Source organism: Hibiscus syriacus, unplaced genomic scaffold (assembly GCF_006381635.1).
Source record: "Hibiscus syriacus cultivar Baekdansim isolate YM2019G1 unplaced genomic scaffold, ASM638163v2 tig00110744_pilon, whole genome shotgun sequence".
Classification (NCBI taxonomy): domain Eukaryota; kingdom Viridiplantae; phylum Streptophyta; class Magnoliopsida; order Malvales; family Malvaceae; genus Hibiscus; species Hibiscus syriacus.
This window is the reverse complement of record NW_024062846.1, coordinates 1225864-1249775: the sequence shown is the minus strand read 5'-3', so window position 1 is coordinate 1249775 and position 23912 is coordinate 1225864. Positions and strand designations below refer to the sequence as shown.

The window sequence follows — 23912 nt, the reverse complement described above, 5'->3', positions numbered from 1 at the left end:
GTTCCTAAACATGGATCAAGAATAAAAACAAAATGATTAGTGAGATGGAAAATTATCCTATTATATAATCGAAAGGAATATAAAATAGAAATAAATACACGATTAGAACCAGAACAATCGATTTGAAATGAGTTGAGGCCTGCAACTACGCAATTTCCTTAAGAAAAATTTTCGGCCACTCTTTGGTGCTTGAGATCTTTGGTCATCTGTCTCTCAGGATATAACAACGAGATTATCAGCGCACAGTAGCACAACTGTCAAGATCACGAACTATTCATTGCCTTCGTCTATCACCAAAAAACTACAGGAGATAAACTTTTTGAATAGTTTTTGAGTTATTTTAAATGTGTTTAACATAGTAGGTTTACAGGGTATTTATAGGGATTTCACATTGTGAACAACTGGAAATTTTTGACCTAATGAAACATTAATGAGAATCAAGCAATTTCCAAGATTATTGTTTTGATTAAAGGAACCTTTTAATATCCTTTTAGTTCCAAAACAAATTTTGAAAATATATGCTCTATTTGAGGAAAAATATTTCTCCTTTGGGTTAAAATATCTGCAGACCCATAAAGAGCCCAACCGGTTCGAACATTCACATTACTCACATCGTGTATGTCTGCACATTTACGAACCAACAATTGGTTTTACATTTTCTCAACAACGTTTGGATCAATTTCTCATTCAAAGATCCAAAATCATTAATTTTTTTCCAACAACTCCCCACATGAATGTAATTGATCATTTTATCAAAAAACATTTTGACTTAATGTGGTGGTTGTAATGCCCGGATCCCAGGTTAAGACTTTCGGGCTAACTCGAGATGGACTTTGAATAAATTTTTTAGCTTATATGAAGACTTGACCCAAATTGAAATGGAATTGAGCTTGGATTTAGCCCAATAGTTGTTAAAAAGTGGATTTTTAAGAGTTGACCAAAGCTTGGAGGACCAAGGAAGTAATTATACCATTGTTAAAAAATAAAGTTGAAAACCATTAAGAATTGGTGATATCACGTCAGAAGCTTTTCTATCTCTTTTTCTTCCCAAGTTTTGTCTAATCTTCCTCTCTGAAAACTTCATATTCTTCCTTAGCATCATGTCGAAACAATTTTTCTAAAAAAACAATTTGATTTTTAATATATGGATTTTTAAAAGATCTCCTCTCGAATAATTTAGTGACTTTTTAATAATAAAACGTGATTCGAAGAATCGCCACCAATCTTTGATTACGGTGTGATTGGGCACCCAAAACGTATTTTTTTATTTTGAAAAAATATTAATTTTAATTAAAACAACAAATTTGTTGTATGTGTTACCAAAATTTGAGTTCGGGAGTCGGTTACGCGCAAGGAAGGATCAGCTCCCCCACATCGCCCTAAATCGGTACCTAGTCGATTAATTAATTGTCTTTGTAATGAAATTTAAGAATTCGAGTTTAATTTAATTTAAGATCTCATACAAATAATATTCTTTGAATTTTAGGATGAAATACAATAATATTTAATTATTTCCTATCGAGAAGAATCAACCTCTTAGACCTTAAAGTAGTCAATTCTCACTCCAATCGAAATAAGGAAATATTATAATTACATCCTAAAGTTCATTATTAATTCAAAATTTAAGCATATAAATAACAATACAATAAAACGAAATAACTCTAAGACCTTCTTTTTCTTTTAAAAAAACAAATTTTTTGAATATTAAGAGAGAAAACAATAATATTTAATTATTTTCAAACAAGAATAAATGACCTCTCATGCCTTAAAGCAATCATTTATTACTCCAATCGAAATGAAGAAATATTACTATTTCGTCCTAAAATTCAATATTGATTCGAGAGAAAACGATAATATCTAATAATTTCCAATCGAGAATAAATGACCTCTCATGCCTTAAAGTAGTCATTTATTACTCCAATCGAAATGAAGAGATATTACTATTTCGTCCTAAATTCAATATTAATTCGAGTGCTATTTATTTTGAAATCCCATTGAAAATACATGCAAAAGTAAAAAAATATATATATACATCAAGCAAGTACAACTAATTATTTATTTTACTAACCTTTAATGAGAATAAGGATGTTCAATTATTTAAATACATCGAGAAGAAACCTTGTATCCAATCTAACATTCTTTTCTCGGTGAACTTAATTAAAAGAACATGATCTTTTTCTCAATCCCCAAATTTTAAAATGGAATTAATTTAATTCGTGTCACTTAATAGGATAGACTTTCATTTTAAAATTATCGATAGTAACTTTCTTATACGTTAAGACAGTCACTTTACGACAATCTTAAAGTGAATGAATATTACCCTTAGTCAAATTATTTTGATTCAAGTCAAGAAATGCTTATGAGGGTACTGCAAATTAATTTAATAGATATAACATAACTAATTAGTGACTAAAATAAAATAACATAAAAGCAGCATGCCAAAATTAAAATAAAACAAAATGCAAATGTGACTAGAATGTAAACAAATAAATCAAAATATCAAAAATTAAAATAAAATAAAGTGCAAAAGTGACCAAAATGAACATATTTAACATTGAGTTCTCAAATTATAAAGGATAAAAATAAATAAGATACTGGGACCAAATTAAAATAACATAAAATTACACGGTTAAATTAAATTAAATCAAAAAACATATCAGAGACCAAAATATAAAACATGTTGAAATTCCAAGGGCTATTTCACAATTATTCCTTTTTTTATAAGCATAAAACATACTTTTAAATAGAAATGCATAAATTACTAAATTAGTCCATAAATATTAAAATAAAATTAAATAATCACTACACATGACCGAAATGCAAAAACACGCCTAAATAAGGGGGTCTAAACAACAAATATTCCAAAAAAATACATAACATGCATGAAAACTAGTAAATAACAACTTTGGTTCCTACAGGTGACCAACATGCAAAAACACTCTAAACTATTGGGGATTAAACAATAAATATCTCAAAAAATATATAGCATGCATGAAAACAGATAAATAGCAACTTTGGACCTCGTAGGTGACCAACATGTAAAAACACGACTAACTTAGTGGGACCTATGTGTGATTTCACCCTAAAGTTTTCCATAAAACCTACTTTTCTCTTTTTTTCATTTTCAATCGAAACTTAATTTTTTTTAAAAAAATCTCTCCCCTCTCTCTTCTTTCCTTCGGCTGGTTCCCTTTCGGCCAGCTTACGCCACTACTATGGCCGCCATTCCAGTCGTCACACACAACGATCTCAACTTCTAAACCACCCAAAAATCCATACACTTTCATATCTACCCACCTAAGCTTAGATCTAAAGCCAAAACCACCTAAAAAAGCTCCTAAAGACCCCAAAAACTCATCAACATTTCGATTTATCACCTTCTCCAACCGTCAAGATGAACCGACCGTACGGTTCAACTCCCCTCTCAGGTATCTTTCTAGATCTCTTATTCTCCTTTCCTTTTTTCATAAATACTTAGCCCTTTTTTATTATTATTTGAAAATAAAAAATAAAAGGGAAAATATCTTAAAGTTTTCTTGCTTGTATTGCTTCTGAAAAATGAAAAAGGAGATCCCCATTTTACCACTATTTCAGGTTTTTATAAGCTCAATTTTATAGATTTTTCACAAATATAAAATCATTACACTACCTTGTAAATTGTAGTTGCTTACTGAGTTAATGTGGAGTGGAGTGTTGGAGCAGCAACCTCTTTGTTTGGGGTAGAGCACTGTTGCTTCAGATTTCATTAAAATCTGACCCGGCTCGGCTTGGTGGCTTCGACAATCGGTGGTGGCGGTGATGGGCACTTCATCTTCTACGTGGCGGCAGTGATAAGTGACTAACCCTAAAATTAGGGTTAGCCAAAGTTTTCAATATAATGGGCCATTAGGGTTTTGGTAGTTGGGCCCGGGTTTGGATCTGTTTGGGCCCAATTATGGATTTCTGTTTGGGTCAATTGGCTTTTTAATTGGGGTCTGATTCGTGTGGGAGTATTTGCTGTAATTTGGGTCTGTATAAATAAAAATAAAGATAATATAAATATAAAATAATAATAATAATAATAATAGAAACAATAATAATTAAATAATAATAATTAATATTAATAAAATCAACAAGACCCTAAGGTAAAAATGGGTGTCGACAGCTGTCCCTCTTTGCCCATCCTTATGTTAACAAGAATAGGGCAAATACGAAGAGACAATGAGTTTTCGTCTGGTCAAATATGTACTTAGCAATCTGATATTGTCTCAAATGAGACTGGAAATGAACATCTCAAGAGAGATTTGAAGATAGAGTGTGAAAAGAGATATGTTTTGTTGCTTATTCAGGGTGGATAAAATATAGAAACGTTGATTCATTCCTCTGTTTTTAGGGAATATTGAATCGAGGAAGACTTGTTCCACTATTCCTCAGGGAAGATCAAATCTTGAAAAGCAAGGGATATGTTCCACTATTTCTTCAGGGAACATCAGATTTGGAAATGTTGATTCACTCCATTGTTCTTTATGGAATATTAAATCATGGCAGACTTGTTCCATTGCTTCTTCAGGGAAGATCAAATCTGGAAAAGGGGGATTTGATCCAGTTCTCCTTTAGAGTAGATCAGATCTGGAAACGTTGATTCATTCCACTGTTTTTCAGGTAAGATTAAATTGAGTTCCATTTGCTTCTATTATCTTCAAGAATATCAAATTTGAAAACTAAACATGACCACTTGTTAGTATATGTTTGAGAATTTGAAAACATCATACCTGAAAGTTTTGGAATTCAATATATTATTTGTAAATTAACTTTTCTTATGGAAGTTTGTCTCGTAGCCACCAAATACGAGAATCTACCTCGACTTTTGTATCTGTTGGACATTTCACCTTTTTTGGGACTTTGAATTGGCTACTTTTATATTGGGTCCTGACATTGTCAACCTTTCCTTTTGGAAAACCTGTAAGCACTCAATTGCATTTATCATATCATGCATTTTATGAATGTCATGATCCTATTTATGCCTAAAATGTGTGCAATGATTCAATTTTAGGGCATTTTGTTTTGCAAATGAGAACTCTCTTTTGTCGACCGCCTTGTAATTCAGTCAAATCTTGGGCACAAAAATCAACATCAGTTCACCCCGATTGACAATTCTGTCAGACACTCTTTGGTTGGACATGACTTTGATTCTCTTTATTCCTGAACCCATGCATTATTCCCGACTAGTTACTTGATTAGTGACAAAAATCTTGGATTATCCCAACTTGCTAAGCTTTTATGTGTAGCACAAGGTTTTAATTTTCTATAGCCCATCATCATGTAAGCATTATGCTAAAACCCTTGTTAGTTTTAGAACACCTACACTTTTCTAAACTTTTTGTACAATAATACACTTTGATCTTAATGTTTCCCACGTTAATCTACATGTTTTTATTTTCAAATTAGAATGATGGCAACATGCTTTTAACAAGAAAAATACCCCTTTTCATTTATATAAAAGTAAAGAGTTTTTTCGGTAAGTACATGACAAACTTTTAACAGAAAAAATTAAAAGAAAATAAAGTAGGTGACCCCATATATCAATAGTACGAATGCTTATGAACTGGCAAACCGCAGAATGACTCAAGTGTAGCTTCTGTTAAAGGGATCTTTTATAATTGTGACAATGCGCAAGGTGTGAAGTTGAATCTCCATTTCTTTTCTAGTTATCCAAGCCTTTTTCAATCTCTAATCCTAACCCTGACCACCATTTGATGTCATTAATCAAATCTTCAAAATTAATTCAGAACCTCCACCATGAACGAATCCTGAATTTGAATGATTCTCAAGACGCCCTTTGTGGGTTTTCAACTTGAGACCTTATTTGGTTTCAAGACACCTTTTACAGATTATCATCTTGAACCCCCTTTTATTTATTTTATTTTCTTTTTTCTTTTGTCTTCTTTCTTTTTCTCTTTTTTTCATTTTTTCCTTTCTTCAGACGAAGTATTTCTTGACAGCGCCATAATTCACAGGGTTAGGTAACTCTGGTCCATACATCTCGGTGAGGATCAAAGCTCCTTCGGAAAAGGCTTTCTTCACAACATAAGGTCCCTCCCAATTTGGCATCCATTTACCTCTAAAGTCTTTTTGAATTGGCAGAATCTTTTTAAGTACCAGATCTCCTTCTTGAAACTCTCATAGATAAACCTTCTTATTATGTGCCCTCAACATACTTTTTTGTTCATCTTTCCATGACAGATAGCTTTAACCTTTTCTCCTCACTCAGGTTCAGCTGGTCATACCTAGCTTGTACCCATTCTGCTTCATCTAGTTTAACCTCTAATAACACTCAAAGTGACAAAATTTCTACCTCAATGGATAACACAGTTTCCATCTCATAGGCTAAAGAAAATGGAGTTGCCCCAGTTGATGTACTTACCGAAGTTCAATAGGAAAACAAAGCAAATGGTAAATTCTCATGCTTATAAGTCTCAATCAATTTCTCTATAACCCTATTGATGTTCTTATTGGCTACCTTTACTGCCCCATTCATCTTCGCGCGATAAGTAATGGAATTATGATGTTTTATCTTGAACTGCTTATATACTGATTCCATCATCTTATTGTTTAAGTTCAAGGCATTGTCAGTGACGATTATTTCTGGTAACCATATCAACAAATAACCCCTTTCTTTAATAACTTACAGACTGTTGACTGAGTGATATTTGCATATGAAGTCACTCTACCTATTCGGTGAAGTAGTTTATTGCCACCAAAATGAAACGATGACCATTTGAAACTTTAGGCAAAATTATTCCAATGACATCCATGCCCCACATAGAGAATAGCCACGGAGTAGTCATCACGTGTAATGGATGAGGAGGGGTATGGAGCTTGTCTTCATAAATCTAGCACTTGTGACATTTTTTGGCATAATTGATACAATATGTTTCCATGGTTGACCAATAATACCCAAATATCATTATTTGTCTAGCAATTGCATGTCCATTAGCATGGGTACCACATACTCCCTTATGCACTTCTTCAATGATTGTCTTAGCTTCTTTGGCATCCACACATCTCAACAAAACATGATCATGACTTTTCTTGTACAAGATCTCGCCATCAAGCATATACCCTGCAACCATCATTCTAATAGTTATTTTGTCATTCTCAGTTGCCTGCTCAGGGTAACTTTGATATCTGATGTATTGCAAGATATCATAATACCAAGGATTTCCATCATCTTCCTCTTCTATGCTATAACAATGGCTTGGATACTCATAAGCTTGCATCTCAATGGGCATCATTTTTGAATGCTCATTTACTTTAAAGGCTGCTTCCAAAGTCGCTAGAGCATCTGCCATTTTATTATCCTCTCTAGGGAGGTAACGGAATGTTAATTCTTCAAATTCTTTGTTAAGCTCCAAGACCAATTTACGGTATTCCACCAACTTGGGATCTTTCGTTTTTCATTCACCTTTAAGTTGATAAATTACCAAAGCTTATTCCCCATACACTTTGAGTGTTTGACTTTACGTTCAATAGTAGCTATGAGACCCAAGATACATGCTTCATATTCGGTCATATTATTTGTGTAATCAAAATTCAACCAACTAGTTAAAGGATAGTTTCTCCTCCGGTGAGACCAAAATTGCCCCAAGGCATTCGAAGCACCGTCAAAATTCAACTTCCAATGTTGATCAATAGAAGTAACTACCTCTTCAGCTGAAATAGCCATCAGGTCTTCATCTGGGAAATCGAAGTTCAGTGGTTCATATTCTTCAGAAGCCCTGCTTGCAATGAAATTCGCTATAGTACTCCCTTTAACTTCTTTTTTGCTCACATATTGGATGCCAAAATCAAACAATAAAATTTTCCAACGAGCCAATCTTCCAGATAAAGTAGGTACACCCATTAGATATTTCAGAAGGTCGAGTCTAGAGATCAACCTAGTGTGATACAACATATACTGTCTAAGCCTTCGAGTAGTCAAAACTAAAGCATAATACAAATTTTCGATCGGTGAGTACCTTGTCTCGCAATCAGTGAACTTTTTGATGAGGTAGTAAAGTGCTCTCTTTTTTCTCAGTTTGGTCATGCTACCCTAATATACACCCCATCGAATTCTCAAAGATTGACAAGTAAAGAAATAATGTTTTGTCTAAGCTAGGTGGCCATAAGACTGGAGTGTTTGAAAGATATTGCTTTATTTCTTCAAAAGCTTCTTGGTAATCATCACTCCATACCCTTAGGTTAATTTTTACAGAGAATGTGAAAAATAGGATCATACTTCTCGGTTAATTGTGAAATAATCCAAGCGATGTAGTTTAATCTCCCTAGGAATCCTCGAACTTGTTTTTTATGTTTGTGGGGGTGGTAAATCCTTAATGGCTTTGACTTTGTATGGATCTACTTCAATCACTTTTTTGCTCACTACAAACCCAAAAGTTTCCCATAGTCACCCTGAAGGTACACTCGCTTGGATTGAGTTTTAGATTGCATTTTATCAATCTTTGGAAGAGTTCCCTCAAATTCTTCCTCTGTCTTGGCCTCAATGATCATATATTCGACATAAAGTTCTATTTCTTTATGCATCATGTCATGAAATATTGTTACCATAGCTCTCTGGTATGTTGCCCCTGCATTTTTTAACCCAAACAGCATCATCTTGTAGCAAAACATACCCCACATGGTGAAAAACATAATCTTTTCCATATCTTCATAATGCATCTTTATTTGATTGTAACCAGAGAATCCATTCATGAATGAAAATAGAGAATTTTCAACAGTATTATCCACCAGGGTGTCTATGTGTGGCAAAAGAAATTATCTTTCGGTTCGCCCTAATAAGATCTCTGTAGTCTACATACATACAAACTTTCCCATCCTTTTTTTGGTACTGGGACGATATTTTCCACCCACTCAAGATACTTGGTTACTTCAAGGAATCCAGCATCGAATTGTTTCTTTACTTCTTCTTTAATTTTCAGCAGTATCTCAAGTCTCATCTTTTTGAGCTTTTGTTGCATATATATATTTTTTTTAAAATTAAGTTTCGATTGAAAATGAAAAAAAGGAGAAAAGTAGGTTTTATAGGAAAACTTTAGGCTAAAATCACGCATAAGTCCCACTAAGTTAGTCATGTTTTTACATGTTGGTCACCTGCGAGGTCCAAAGTTGTTATTTACCCATTTTTATGCATGTTATATATTTTTGGGATATTTACTGTTTAATCCCCAATAGTTTAGCATGTTTTTGTATGTTGGTCAACTATAGGGACCAAAGTTATTATTTACTAGTTTTCATGTTGTTATGTATTTTTTGGAATATTTGTTGTTTAGTCCACTTTATTTAGGTGTGTTTTTGCATTTCGGTCATGTGTAGTGATTATTTAATTTTATTTTAATATTTATAACCAGGATAAAAATAAATAAGATATTGAGACCAAATTAAAATAAAATAAAATTACATGGTTAAGTTAAATTAAATCAAAAAATAAATAAGAGACCAAAATATAAAACATGTTGAAACAAGGACTATTTCACAATTATTCCTTTTTTATAAGCCTAAAACATACTTTTAAATAGAAATGCGTAAATTACTAAATCAGTCTAGAAATATTAAAATAGATTTAAATAATCACTACACATTACTGAAATGCAAAAACATGCCTAAATAAGGGGGACTAAACAACAAATATTACAAAAAATACATAACATGCATGAAAATGGGTAAATAACAACTTTGGTCCCTACAGGTGACCAACATACAAAACACACTAATCTATGGGGGACTAAACAACAAATATCCTAAAAAAATATAACATGCGTGCAAACAGGTAAATAGTAACTTTGGTCATCACAGGTGACCAACATAAATAAACACGACTAACTTAGGGGGACCTATACGTGATTTTACCCTAAAGTTTTCCTAAAAACTTATTTTTCTCCCTTTTTTTCATTTTCAGCCGAAACTTAAAAAAATTAAAAATCTCTCCCCTCTTTTTTTTTCTTAGGCTGGTTCCCTTCCGGCTACCTTATGACGCCACTCCGACCGTAGTTCCGACCACCACACATGACGATCGGAACTCTTAAATCAACTCAGAAAGCCCTATACTTTCATATCTACCCACCTAAGCCTAGATCTAAAGTTGAAACTGCCTAAAAAAAGCCCCTAAATACCCCAAAAACTCATCAATGTTTCAGTTTCTCACCTTATCCGACCGTGAAGATGAACCAGTCGTACGGTTCAACTCCCCTCTCATGTATCTTTCTATATCTCTTCTTCTCCTTTCCGTTTTGTTCCGTAAATATTTATCCCTTTTTTATTATTATTAGAAACTAAAAAATAAAGGGGAATATACCTTAAATTTTTCTTGCTTGTATTGCTTCTTAAAAACAAACAGGAAGATCCCCATTTTCCCACTATTTTGGTTTTTATAAGCTCGGCTTTACAAATTTTCTCAAAAAAATCATTACATTGCCTTGTAATTTGTAGTTGCTTGCTGAGTTAGTATGGATTGGAGTGTTGGAGCAACAACCTCTTTGTTTGGAGAAGAGCATTGGTTCCTTGAATATTATTAAAATATGACCTGGCTTGGCTTGGTGGCTCTGACGATCGGCGTGGCTTTCTTCTCGGTTGGGCTCTTCGATGGAGGTGGCAGTGGGCTCTTCATCTTTTAGGTGGCGGCGGCGGTAGGTGGCTAACTGTAAAATTAGGGTTAGCCAAAGTTTATAACATAATGGGTTAATAGGGTTTTGGTAGTTAGGTCCGGGTTTGGATTTCTGTTTGGGCTGGTTAGCTTTGTAATTAGGGCCCGATTTAGGGTGGAAAATAAGATAATATAAATATAAAATAATGATAATAATAATAGAAACAATAATAATTAAATAATAATAATTAATATTAATAAAATCAACAAGACCCTCGGGCGAAAACGGATGTCGAGACATCCTAAGTAAAAGGTGGGAGCTTTATTTCTCTTCAAGAATTACCAACAACACCCAGGTAAGAACCAAAATCATCATCTCTAGATCTTTCATTTAAGCCCTCAACTTAATCATTTCACCATGGAAACCAAGCATGGGTTTTGAAATTTTTAATAAATTAAGTGGTTTTAATCCATTTTTTAGAAAGTTTAGGCCTTTGGAAGTGTCCTTAAACTATTCTCATATCATAGATTCAGTTAGTAACACTTGCTTTGATTTCTTTCTTAATGAGAGAAGTTGAAGAAAGCTACAAAGCTAAGGGAAGGAAAAACATGTTCTTGGTTGAGCCTTGGACACTTTCAGTAGCTTAGAATCACAAGGTAACTCAATTATAACTCAACTCTACCACATGTAGCTCATTAAGTGTGTTTTGGTAGGTTGCATAAGCTTGAAGCATGTTCATGGTAGATTTTAGTGTTTGAGTGGTTTCAGCATGTTTATGGCCTTTTTATGACCCCTAATATCATACATAACACTTAAAGATAGGATTTTTATGCCAAAATAGGGCACCTCGAAGCATGGGTATCGATATTGGAATAATAGTATTGATATTGTTCTTCATTCAGGCAAATACAGTAATTTTCAAAAGTGTAGTATCGATACTCATTCAAGGAGTATCGATAATGGGGTCACAGTTTTGATACTCATTGGATTAGTATCGAGACCAATATTTCAGTGTACAATTTTGTTATCGGTAGTCACATAGAGTATCGATACCAAGGAAGGAATATCGATACTCCCAGAAGGGGTATCGATATTGGGACATTTTTTAAAACATCAATCCTAATTTTGGTATCAATACTAAGTTTAATATCGATACCTTAGTATCAGAGTATCGATACTAAACCTAGTGTATTAATACTATCTTATCCAATCAGCCTTTATCAATCAGTTGGTATCGATACCAAAGGTTCAGTATCGATACCAAAGGTTCAGTATCGGTACTAACAAACAATTTTGGATAAATAATTCAAGGATTAAGGGATTAGACTTGTTGGACCCAAATATACTAGAATAACATCAAATAAACCTTCAAGCAAGAACAGTAACTAATAACATAACAGTAAAAATAGTAACGGCTAATATTATTTAAAACTAACCTGTGTAACACTCAGGAAACAGTCAGAACACCTGAATCTCTTTAGTAGAATACGACAATCAATGGATATCCAGTCAGTACCAAGGTAAGTCTTCAGTAGCCGACTGGACGTAGATGCCCCAAGACTCGACGGAGTAAGTTGGCTAGGTGTACATTTTTATGCAGTTTCAAATTTTACCCTAGAGCACTCGAGGGTATTCCGACAGGCTAAAGGGGTGTATGAGCTCCGAGATGCAGAGCCCTCAGCCGTACCATGATGCCAACCATAATTTAGTAGATAAGTATTTTCATGTTGTATTCATACTTGTGCCACCAGCTAGCGCATTTAGTGAATGCATGTAGTATAATATAGTTATTAATGAGGCACTGAGCACATAAACTCAGCGTTTAGAATGTATTTAAGTGCGCAAGTTCTTAGGAGATCGTTAATGGGGACTTATTATCATCAGATATTCCAGTGTAGCAGATCAGGTCAGCCAAGACTTTCAGACTACGTATTAAGTCATTCTTAGAGGGCATGTATAGTTAGACCCTTGTGTATTCAGTCTTAACTTTAGTTTTTTGTAAACTCAGTATTGTATTATTTTGGATATTTTTGGAGCTCCCCTGTATTGTAAACTTTATTACGATGTTTTATTTTATTTATTTTGGATGAACTATTATCAATTGTTTTTTAAAATTAGTTTTTAAAAGAAGTTTTTGGGTAGGCATTTCATTTCCCCTGTGACATCGTAATCCATGGATCTTCAGGTCGATTGGATTAGGGTATTACAATGATAGACTCTACGATCGATAGTTGCATAGGATAGGTAGATGTCCTCTTTTGAACCTTCCCTTGTGACATCATATTTACTTTACTAGCCTACCAGTAGACGTGATGTCATTGAATTGTTCTGTCATTTGTGCAAAACATGATATACATCACACAACTACCCTCTAATAAGAATTTTAGTTCTCATGGGTATGTCCTTAAAGCCATGTACATCGCCTGGTTCTGCAAGAGTTTGAAAGAACTATGCCCAATAGTCTCCTTGAAGTGACCCCACTTCATTCTCACATAGGTGACTTATGTTTCTTGGCTCACCAAAGCACAAAATGGTCATTAAAAGCTTTGCTTAGCCTATACCAATTTGATCACTATTTATATCGTATGAATGGACTTGGGATAACCCCATAATGATCGCACACAATTTATTCAATTAGGTTGTCCCTTTGAACCTAGATCTTAGGATCTCCAGTCAATTAGGTAGGGTTTTCCTTCACATAACACCTTCAATTTTCCATGGGCTTTGGTCTCATTCCTTTAGATATTTTTCTCAACTTGATCTCGATTTTAACCATTCGGTTAGTGAGTCCGCAACTTTATCCTTTGATCTTATAAAACCAATAGAAATAACTCCATTTGAGATTAATTGTATAATGGTATTATGTCAATGATGCATATATCTCAACTTACCATTTTGCATAAACTTTTTTGCTCTACTAATTTATGAATATTGTGGGCACAAATTTTGGTCATTCAAGAATATCCTCCAAGAAATTCAAAAGTCATTCAACTTATTATCTAGACTGGTCTAGAGCTACAAACTCATATTCTATTATGAATCTGGTTATAATTATTTTCTTGAGAATTTCTATGACATGACTCCTCTTCCCAATGTGAAACATATTCACTTGTGTATTTGATATCTTGCACATCAGATATTCAACCGGCTTTGGAGTATCCTTTTAAGGTAGCATGATCTTGGGATAATACAATTCATACTCTTTAGCATATGAGATATCAAAATTATCTCATAATTACTTTTTAGATGTTTGTCATAATAACAATATCTTTGTTTCAACCTTTTGTTAAAGATATAGACTTATCTTTATTGATAGTCTTCAATTATCTTCCTTAGTTTTATAAGGGAATAAATTTTCAAAGAATGAGATATTCTTTGATTTTGTTATCATATTCTTGTGAATCTCGGGTTTCTTTGATTCATACACAAGATATTGATATGTCTTGCTATAATCTACATACCCAATATAACCCGTCAATTTGAGATTTCGTTTCCTTTGATATTGAGATCTTTATCTTTAAAAGACATCCCCTCATTTTTTAAGTAATTTTAGAAAGATTTTCTACATTTCCATAACTCATATGGTGTCTTGTCAATTTTTTTCTGGGAACCTTATTTAAAATATAATTAGTTGAAAAATCAGCTTCCCCCACATGTTATGTGATAACCAGAACTTCTTAGCATTGCGTTCATCATTTCCTTTTTAAGAATTCATTCTTCAACTTTGCTACTCCATTTAATTTAAGAGGGTATGATGGTATCAGTTCATGAATAAATTATTCATTTTTATTAAGTTGGTTATCAACTTTTAGTTTACAGAGAATAGATTTCACTATAGCTTCGTTTTTGGTCCTTAGCGAATATATAGTAATACTTTTGCTATCATTAATGAATGTAATAAAATATTTATTCCTTTTTATTTGTGAAAGTATATTAAATAAACTCATTAAACCATCATAAATTAAATTCCCAAAATTAAAATTATTTTCAAGATCTCACTTTACAAACATATCGAGATTTTCAAGAAATAAATTTAACGATTTACTTCTTTCTTTCAAAATAGAATCATACTTGATTCCCAAAAAATAAATTCAATCCAATCATTTATTTTATTTTACAAATCATGAAAATAAACATAATGATTTATTCCTTTTTAAAAAATAGGAAAATAAAATTCACAGATTTATTTTCTTTTACAAAACAGTAAATTAAATCCGACAATTTGTTTTGATTTATTTCCTTTTACAAAATAGAAAAATAAATTCAATGATTTCTTTTATTTTTACAATCATAATCATATAAGATTTATAAGAAAAATAAATTTAGCAATTTATTTACTTCTGTATAACAGGATCCTTCAAGATTCCTAAGAAAATAAATTAACCAATTTATTTACTTTTACAAAATAGAATCATCCAAGATTCTCAAGGAAATACATTCAACAATTTATTTTCCTTACAAAGTTAGAATCAACGCAAGATTCTAACGATGAAATAAATTCAGTGATTTATTTTCTTTATATTATGTTAACTGACGGGATTATTAATACTAAAACCTGAAACAAATATCTCACAACAACTCGATTCTATTGAACAAATAGAAATCAAAAGGAATTAATCCTTTAATTTTTTTCAACCCAATAATCAAAAGGAACTAATCCTTTGATTTTAATTTTCGCAATCCAATAATCAAAAAGAAATAATCATTTGATTTTAATTTTTGCAACCAATCAATCAAAAGAAACTAATCCTTTTATTTTTAATTTTGGCAACTCAATAATCAAAAGGAACTAATCCTTTAATTTTGTTTTTTTCAACCCAATAATTAAAAGTCTTTGATTAAACTCCGAATCCAATTATATCTACAAAATTTCTAAAAAAATTATTAATACCATAATAAATTCATAGTGTTTCCAAAACATAAACAACAATTATTATATCATTTAAACTTAACAAGAATATTATATTTAATACTCCTTGCTATAAAATATGTTAATCCCAATTGAAAAATGGTTTTCATGCGCCAATCCCATGTGCTAGCCCTTACGAGCCTGCATGGATTCCTAGGGTTGTAAATGAGATGAGACAGATCGTGAGCTACTTGAGATCGACTCGGTCAAGGCTCGATAAATACTCGGATCAAATGAACTCGACTTGAGCTCCAGCTCGACTCAAATTCTTAACGAGCCGAAACGAGCTGCTTGATACTCGACTCGAAAAGCTCGTGAGCAGCTCGAAAATATAATATATTAATATTTTATTTAAAAAATAAATTATTAATAATATTAACATTTATGTGTTTATTTTTTTTAAATACGGTAAGACTTTTATGTATTAAAGATTCATGTTCGTGTTTGAGTTTGAGGCTTTAATCTAGTTAAGTTTAAAAATATTTTCCGTTTCAAGCCTTTTTGAGCTGCTCACTAGCTTCAGTTCAGGATTTCGAGTTCGAGTCGAGCTTAAACTTAAAATTTTTAAGCTCGCGAGTTTTCGAGTCGAGTCGAGTTTTATTTCAGAGTTTTTGAGTCGAGTCGAGCTCTGCAATACTCGAGCTCAACTCAACTCGTTTACACCCCTATGGATTCCTACGTGAACCTGCTCGAAAGAAAAGGCCTCTTGCACCATTAGTGGAGACCCTCGTATTTGAGCATTCATACGAGTGAAAGGCTACTACTGCACTCTCAAATCATTTATTCATGCCATATTTAATATTTTATATTAAAAGGTCAAAAATTATATGATAATAATACTACAACAATATCGTGAGTAATACCATAACTAATGTTGGAATCTTCTCATAATGATATTCTTCAATAATATCATAATATAAAAAGAATCACATTAATTCTTTAATGGCTCGACATTTATACGCAATAACCACGTTGAAAAAAAAATCCTAGACAAATAATCATATTTATTCTTTTATTTGCAAAGAAGGCAAATCACCATGCTCTAATCACCATGCATTTATGTATTTACACAAGTTAGTTCCTACGTGAGCTTGCAAAACAATTTGCAGAACAATTTGTAAAAAGCTCATGTACCATAGCACACATTCAAGTCAATCTCGCTTATTTGTTTTTATTATCGAACAAAAACAATGTTTCAAACTTTGTAACCAACGTTACTTTAACGATAATTTCTATTAAACAGATTTATCCGCTTTGAAATTAAGCAAACCCGTTAAAATGACAGGATAAACAATGAAAATGAATTTATTTGCTTATCTTAATTTTTCCAAGATTTTCGAATCATCTCGGATTTATTTTTTCAAGAAAGGTAGAAGATGGAATATGTCTTAAGATTGTTATAGGTATAATAATTTGAGACGATACAACAATAATAATAAAATATATTAAAAAATATAAACAAATTAGTTGGCAACTTAGCCACCTTCCACCGCATGCAATACCAATCAATTGGCATGCCAAGGACAAAACCAAATTACATGTATGCGATAATAAAATCAAATAGATCCCATAAGCCAATTGATAAATCTTTTCCAAATTGTAGCAAAGGATAATCGATTCACGGCAACACCTCGTCGTAAAGTTCCTAAACAAGGATCAAGAATAAAAACAGTTGCACCCGGGAGCATGTTATATTTTAATCCATGCAATCGTTTCATGGGAGACATTTTTTTTGTTTGAATCGACCATCTAGATTTGGTATCAAATGATTTTAAGAAAATTGAAGTGAGATCAAGAATTTAACTAAGGGATTCACTACCATCTTTTACTCTGAATTTGTAGATGTTATTTTTTATTTTTGCTCGAGTTTAACCACTTTAAGTTTTATGTGGTAAATCAAGTGGTTTAATTACATTTAATTTTCTTTCTTTCCCAATTCTTTTTACTTTCTACAAGAAATTTCTAGATTTTATTAGGGTGAATTGATCCCAATAAATTACACGTTAATTTTCCCTTATAACCAACAACCTTAAAGGCAATAGAAAATTTTACTCAAACCTCCATATACGAAGAGCATTATGAACATCCTTTTAATGCCACCATTAAACTCATCTAGAACTTTCCTAAGAAAGGTGTGGCATGGAGCAGGCCATTTATTAGTATTCCTACTAATTATGACACCTTCATCGATCCAGAGTTCTAATTGAAGTGAAACATCTTCCAGAATGATTGTGAACTCCTCACAAGAAAAATAAAGATTTATGCCTTTGGTCTCCACCTCTCAATAAATGTAAAAATATGTTTTGTTACAGTTTACAACCTCCGAGCACCCGAGGAACGTATTCAAATTTGACTTGATTTGAGTACTTCATAATGCGATTAGGGGAGATTTCTTCGCATTATGAACTAATAGTTTGAGAATACACTCTATTAATTTAAAATAATTATATGAAAAATATAATATTAATTAAGTAATAATAAATAAATTTTAATTTTTAACATGTGATTGACAAGTCGAAATGTATTTCGTATCTAATCTTAGTATTTCATTTTTAATTGTAAAAATATCATAATAAAAAATAGTATATACTAAAAAAATATAAAAACTAATCAACTAAATAAATAAAATAAAAAATTACCAAAAATCAAATTTCACCATGATCATTTTTACATAATAAAAATAAAGGATTTTTTTAACTTGTTGCATGTGTATTATTGGGAGGGAGAATGAGTTTTCAAAGGGGAAGGAGTAGGGTGTAAACGAGTCGAGTCGAGCTCGAGTATTGTCGAGCTCGACTTGAACTCGAAAGCTTTAAATGTAAGCTCGACTCGACTCGAAAACTCGCGAGCCTAAAACTTTCAAGCTCAACTCAAACTCAAAAGATAATATTGAAACTCGACTCAAACTCGAAAAGGCTCAAACTCAAACAAAAATTCAAGAGCTCGAAACTCAAGCTCGATTTGGAGCTCCATTCAAGCTCGACAGGTTAGTGTTGATTTGCTTAAAACCTATCTCATTTTATACACTCACCTTACCCCTTATTCCCCAAGAATAACCGGTGTGGGATATCAACTCACAACTAACTTTTTGCTTCAAGTCTCCGATCAGACCCTTCTTCAGTCGCACCTCCCTCCGCTACATGGTTCCTATGTCTCTAACTTTTTTTCTTATCTTCTTTCATTGCTTCTTTAATTTTAAAAGAAGAAGATTTGTATTTCAAACCATTTAACCACATGAAATGAAGCACTTGAAAACTTTTACAAATGCGTCAGACAAGGATTGTATGCATAACAAGATTCAAACACGCAATTCTCAGAAGAATACTCAAAACAACCAAAAACTAACACAGATAAAACTCAAAACAACAGCTACTGTCAAAGCTTAATGCATTAAACGAGTAATGAAAACCAAAACAGGAATTGAAAGGATCTTTCTAATCAAACAAACTGAATCCCAAATCATCATCGCTCTCCTCCTCCGGCTCTTCCTTCTTCTTTTCCTCAGCAGGAGCAGGAGCAAAAGCACCACCACCGGCTGCGGCAACGGGTGCAGCGGCAGCGACCGGAGCACCGCCGCCACCAGCACCAACATTCGTTATGAGATTCTCAATATCACACTTCTCGAAAAGCTTAGCGAACAAACTCGGCCAGTATGATTCAACCAAAACATTTGCAGCTTTAACTAAAGTTGCAATCTTCGCAGCGGTAATGAGGACGCCATCGTCATGGAGAATCAAAGCAGCGTAAGAGCAAGCAACTTCACTAGCCGAAGACATCATTTCAACTACTAATCAAAACCCAGTCTGAGAGAGAGAATCTAGGAATGGGCAGAATCTAAGCAGTCGCTCTTCGAAATTCTGGGCAAAGTGTTTTTCATTGCTTCTTTAATGTTTTATTTAATTTCCATCTCTTCTTTATTTTCATTTGCTTCAGTCAATAGCCGCCGCCTGCCGCAAAGAAAGAGAAAGCTGAAGGGCAATATTTATATATGTTGTAAAAATGGAATATATGCTCGCACATTTCCCTTGAATTACTATTAATCCAGGAACAAAGTTGAAGGATTTTGTAGTAATCTTGGAATCAGATATGAACTTTCAATCTGAAATCGCTAAGCTCTGAAAAAAAGTCGAGGAGTACGCGAAGCAATTTCTGACTATCAGTTTTGGGAAGGAAAAAATGAAATACAAGGACTAAGGCAAGGTTTGCCCGTTCTAAAGAAGTATGTGAACTGTTTTTGTTCCACATATTGTTGGTTTGATGTGTTGTAGAACTAATTATGAATTAGACTTTGTATTATTACTATTGTATATTATTGTTGTTTTAATGTGATAAACTCTTTAATTATATATTTTGACACTATTATTATTGTTACAATGTTATGTACTATTGTTGTTTTAATGTGGTATACTATTAATTAAACCTACATAATATTTATAAACTTTTATAATATATTTTTAATTAATTATTAATATTATATCAAATAAACCTACATAATATTAATTATACGTTGAAATTCATTTCTAAAAATACGAATGAGTAAGCATCATGAAGATTTCTAAAATAAAATAATGTATTTATAGCACAATCAACATAAATTATTAATATTATCTAAACATAAGTATGTGAATGATTTATTTAGGAGTCACATAACATCATTTTGCATAATTTGTATGTTATCTTCATGTGTATAACTTAACCCCTATCGCATAATCGAATTAAGGGCTTAGGGTTTATGGTTTACTATTTATTGTTTAGGATTTAGGGTTTAGTACTTAGGGATTATGGATTATGGTTTAGGGGTTAGAGGGTTAGAGGGTTAGGGATTAATGTTTAAGGATTAGGGATTAAGGGCTAGGTATTATGGTTTAGGGTTTTAAGAGTTTAGGATTCATTACAAATACATTAAATAATCGACTTGGTACTGATTTATGAGGTAAGTACAATATAGTATTTTGATATTAAATGCTCAAACCTTTATATTTATATTGAACCCGAAACCTCAAATATAACAACAATTTTAAAAATAGTTATTAAAAATATCATTAGGAATATTAAATATTTGTCATTAGATAAATAATTTTTTTAATTTAAAATAAATATAATATTTATTCAAAATAATTTTTAACCATTTTCAATTTTCTATTGTTTGGCAGTTTTTTCTATTTTTTATTTTATTTTCTACGTTCAAGTACTTGGCAGTAAAAGTTAAAAAAAAAAATTCAACCAAACACGTGTAATTTAATATGTGCTTAATTAAATGAGCTTATTTTTTTTAGTAATGTACAATGTAACAATTGGACTTGGGTGGTTAATTAAAAAAATTAAAATTGAGGGTAGTGTATTATAAAATTTTTAATATATTTTTAAAATTTTATAATTATCAATAGTGTATTTTAATATCTTTAATAATGTAATTTTAAAAAATCTAAAATTATAATATAACATTTTTTTCGAGCTGCTCACGAGTTTTTCGAGTCGAGTATCGAGTAGCTCGTTTCGGCTCGTTAAGAACTCGAGTCGAGTTCATTCAATCTGAGTATTTATCGAGCCTTGATCGAGTCAATCTCGAATAACTTATAATCTGTCTCGTCTCATTTACAGCTCAGGAAGGAGAACGTGTAAGAAAGGCGAGCAAAAAGGTAAATTTCGTCTTTCAAATCTTCTCAAAATTTACAACCAAATCTTTGGAAAGCGTATTTAATCAATCACATCTTTCATTTGGATTGTTGATTGGACTGTCATGTACAATAAAGTGCATCTTATAAAAAAAATACTTTTTAAAGAAATTAACGAGATACATTTTTACCTTACATGTAATAAAAAAAGAATGTCAATCTAAGAATTATCCTAAATATATGTTAATTTGAAAAATAACTTTTTTAGTAGATGATATTTTTATTAAAAATTGTCAAAAGGATTGTATTGTTTGGATTTCTATCATACCAAACTAACTATACATACATAGGTGTGAGTTGTATTAGGGGCTTATAAGTGACAAACACCGCTATAGAGTAGCACTATAGAGGCATTTTAATACAAACGCCGCAAAAGAATTGGACATTTGGCGTTTTCATAGAAACGCCACTAACTTTAGACATATAGCGATATTTTTTAATAAACGCCGCAACAAAATAGTACTTTAGCAGCGTTTTTACAATAATGTCGTAATAGGGTTCACATATAACTGCATTTTGGTAACAAACGCCACAAATGATTCGTACTTTAGTGGCGTTTGTACAAAAAACGCCGCAAATGTTATTAACATTAGTTGCGTTTTTATTTAAAACGCCTCAAGTTACCCTTCAGTGGCGTTTGTGTTGTTAAACGCCGCAAAGTCTGTTTTAATTCTCCTCTATCCCTAGCCATTTTTTCATCACGATTTTCCTTTCCCTCCCGCTGATTACAATTTACCCAGAGAACTACAGCAGCCATCTTCTTCACTGTGTCCAAATCCAACACAGCTTGTTCTTAACCCTTCTTTCCCTTCGATTTCTCTCTGATTTGAGACCCGGATCAAAACTTTTGCGACGAAAAAGAGAAGCTTTTTGCGATACCCAGGTTAGGCTTCTTTCTCTTCATTCGTTTGCCCTCTTAGTAGTGTTTATAAGTTCTTTCTTGTTTTGGTTGAGTGGTTTATAATCTTTTCGCGATACCCAACTTTGGTTTTGGTTTGTTTTTTAATTTTTAGTCATCTAGAAACTCAATTTGTGGGTCCCGATTAAAAGTTGAACCCTTGATTCTCTCATTGCCGTATCTCTAGCGAGTCTTCTCCCTCGGGTCAACTCCAGATTTTCTCTCAAAGAACTGCACGAAAATCTCCGTGCTTTGGTTTGCTGCGCCTTTTGATTATCTTCACAGCTCATTCGATCTCTTTGGATTTCAGTGGAATAGGGAAATTGGGGTTTCTTTTTTCAGCCGAGCTTATTCGGTGTTCTTGGCATTATTTTGATCGAGGGAAAAGTTGGTGTTTGAAGTGGGAACTCTGGTGATGAAAAAATGGGGGAAAATGGAAATGCAGCTGCTCAACACACTGCAATCAACGTAGTTCAGGCATTAGGGAGAGGATTTGATGTCAACTTCGATACGAGGTTGTTATACTGTAAAGGTGTTACAGGTTATAGGATTGTCAAAATCAACGAGGAACACGTTAGGGATGTCTACTTGGACGATCAACTTGTTCTGCACAATATTTCCAGAGATATCAAGAACTCCCAGGAGCCTATTGGCCGTCATAGTTCTGGGGTTTGTAATTTTCATGAGGTAAAATAATGTTCTGGGTTTAGCTCAAAGTAAAAGTTTGGAGATTTCTTGCGAGGTTGTAGTCTGTAAGAATTGATATTTGTCATTAGTGTTAATTGTTGGCCTAGAGTAGTTAAATAGTTTCTTATATGATATGTCCTATGGAAGTATACATGTAATGTTTGATTGTTGGTGTTTGATTCCAATGATTTGCTTTGACTTGATTTCTTTCAAAATGATTTGTATTGATTTTAACAATTTCTAATTTACCTTTTTCTTAACTACCAACTGCAGATGGTGGAGTATTTTAATAAAAAAGCAAATGTGTCTGGTAGTTTTCCACTTGGTAGTTTCAATTCTGTATTTAGCTTTACTGGTTCAATGAATATTGATTTCGTGGCCACAAAGATGCTTATGAATATTTGATATCTTTGGGAAAGAGGTATTTAGATGGCTTGTCGGTTTTATTAGTGAAAACTGGAAATCAATTTGCTTATGAATATTTGATATCTTTGGGGTGCTATTCTGTTACAGTTTACTGTTCGATCAGATAATGCAGCCACCCCATGCAGTGGAATTAAGCTTTATTTTGGTGGTGGTTCTTGTCATTCTTCCTACTGTTCCTCTTTAGTTTTTTGTATGGCAATGATGTACAGTAATGACATCATCGATCATGATTAAGTGTACAGGAGAGGCTAGCATACATAGTTTATTACTTTTAGTTGCCAAAAGATATTCGAGTATATCTTACTTTAGGATTAGGTTTGGTGGTTCAATTTTTTTATGGTTTGAAAGTGGATATGGCAACTTGCCTCTGGTTGCCAAAAGACGTTATTTACATGATTTACCTGGAACTCATTCTTTTTCGTATATCATTTACTCTTAGTCAATTCCAGATGTGTGACTAGATGTTTTTGCAGGATGTTGAGGTCATTTTCCGGAGGAGGGGAGGAGATGATCTGGAACAAAATCACACTCAATGGGTAAAAACCGTCCGTTCCTCTCCTGATGTCATTTAAATGACTTTCTATCCTATTACTGCTCTGCTTGACGGAGTAGCTGGAAAGGAGTATCTGGCTCGTGCCATGAGTCTTTATCTTGAATGTATTATAACTAATTCTTTGTGGTTTATCAGCTTCAATTTG

At 32.7% G+C, this 23912-nt stretch overlaps 2 protein-coding genes across 2 annotated transcripts; one reads left to right on the top strand and one right to left on the bottom strand.

Moving 5' to 3' along the window:
* Nucleotides 1-1213: 1213 nt before the first annotated feature.
* On the bottom strand, nucleotides 1214-19314 carry LOC120139344 (60S acidic ribosomal protein P1-like). Its single transcript, XM_039154595.1, has 3 exons — nucleotides 18938-19314; nucleotides 5785-5789; nucleotides 1214-1224 (listed from the first exon to the last, which is right to left on the bottom strand). Exon 1 carries the CDS (start codon nucleotides 19305-19307, stop codon nucleotides 18963-18965), a length of 345 nt encoding a protein of 114 aa, XP_039010526.1. The 5' UTR covers nucleotides 19308-19314; the 3' UTR covers nucleotides 1214-1224; nucleotides 5785-5789; nucleotides 18938-18962.
* A 3040-nt stretch (nucleotides 19315-22354) lies between these two features.
* LOC120139361 (MACPF domain-containing protein CAD1-like) lies at nucleotides 22355-23193 on the top strand. Its single transcript, XM_039154609.1, has 2 exons — nucleotides 22355-22788; nucleotides 23062-23193. The coding sequence occupies exons 1-2, from the start codon at nucleotides 22525-22527 to the stop codon at nucleotides 23191-23193; spliced, it is 396 nt and encodes a 131-aa protein (XP_039010540.1). The 5' UTR covers nucleotides 22355-22524.
* Nucleotides 23194-23912: the final 719 nt, after the last annotated feature.

Excerpts from the sequence above, each read along its gene's own strand:
- LOC120139344 (XM_039154595.1), bottom strand. The coding sequence starts at position 19,307 with ATGATGTCTTCGGCTAGTGAAGTTGCTTGCTCTTACGCTGCTTTGATT.
- LOC120139361 (XM_039154609.1), top strand. The coding sequence starts at position 22,525 with ATGGGGGAAAATGGAAATGCAGCTGCTCAACACACTGCAATCAACGTA. Across the intron at positions 22,789-23,061 it reads GGGTTTGTAATTTTCATGAG|ATGGTGGAGTATTTTAATAA; the intron begins GTAAAATAATGT and ends TACCAACTGCAG.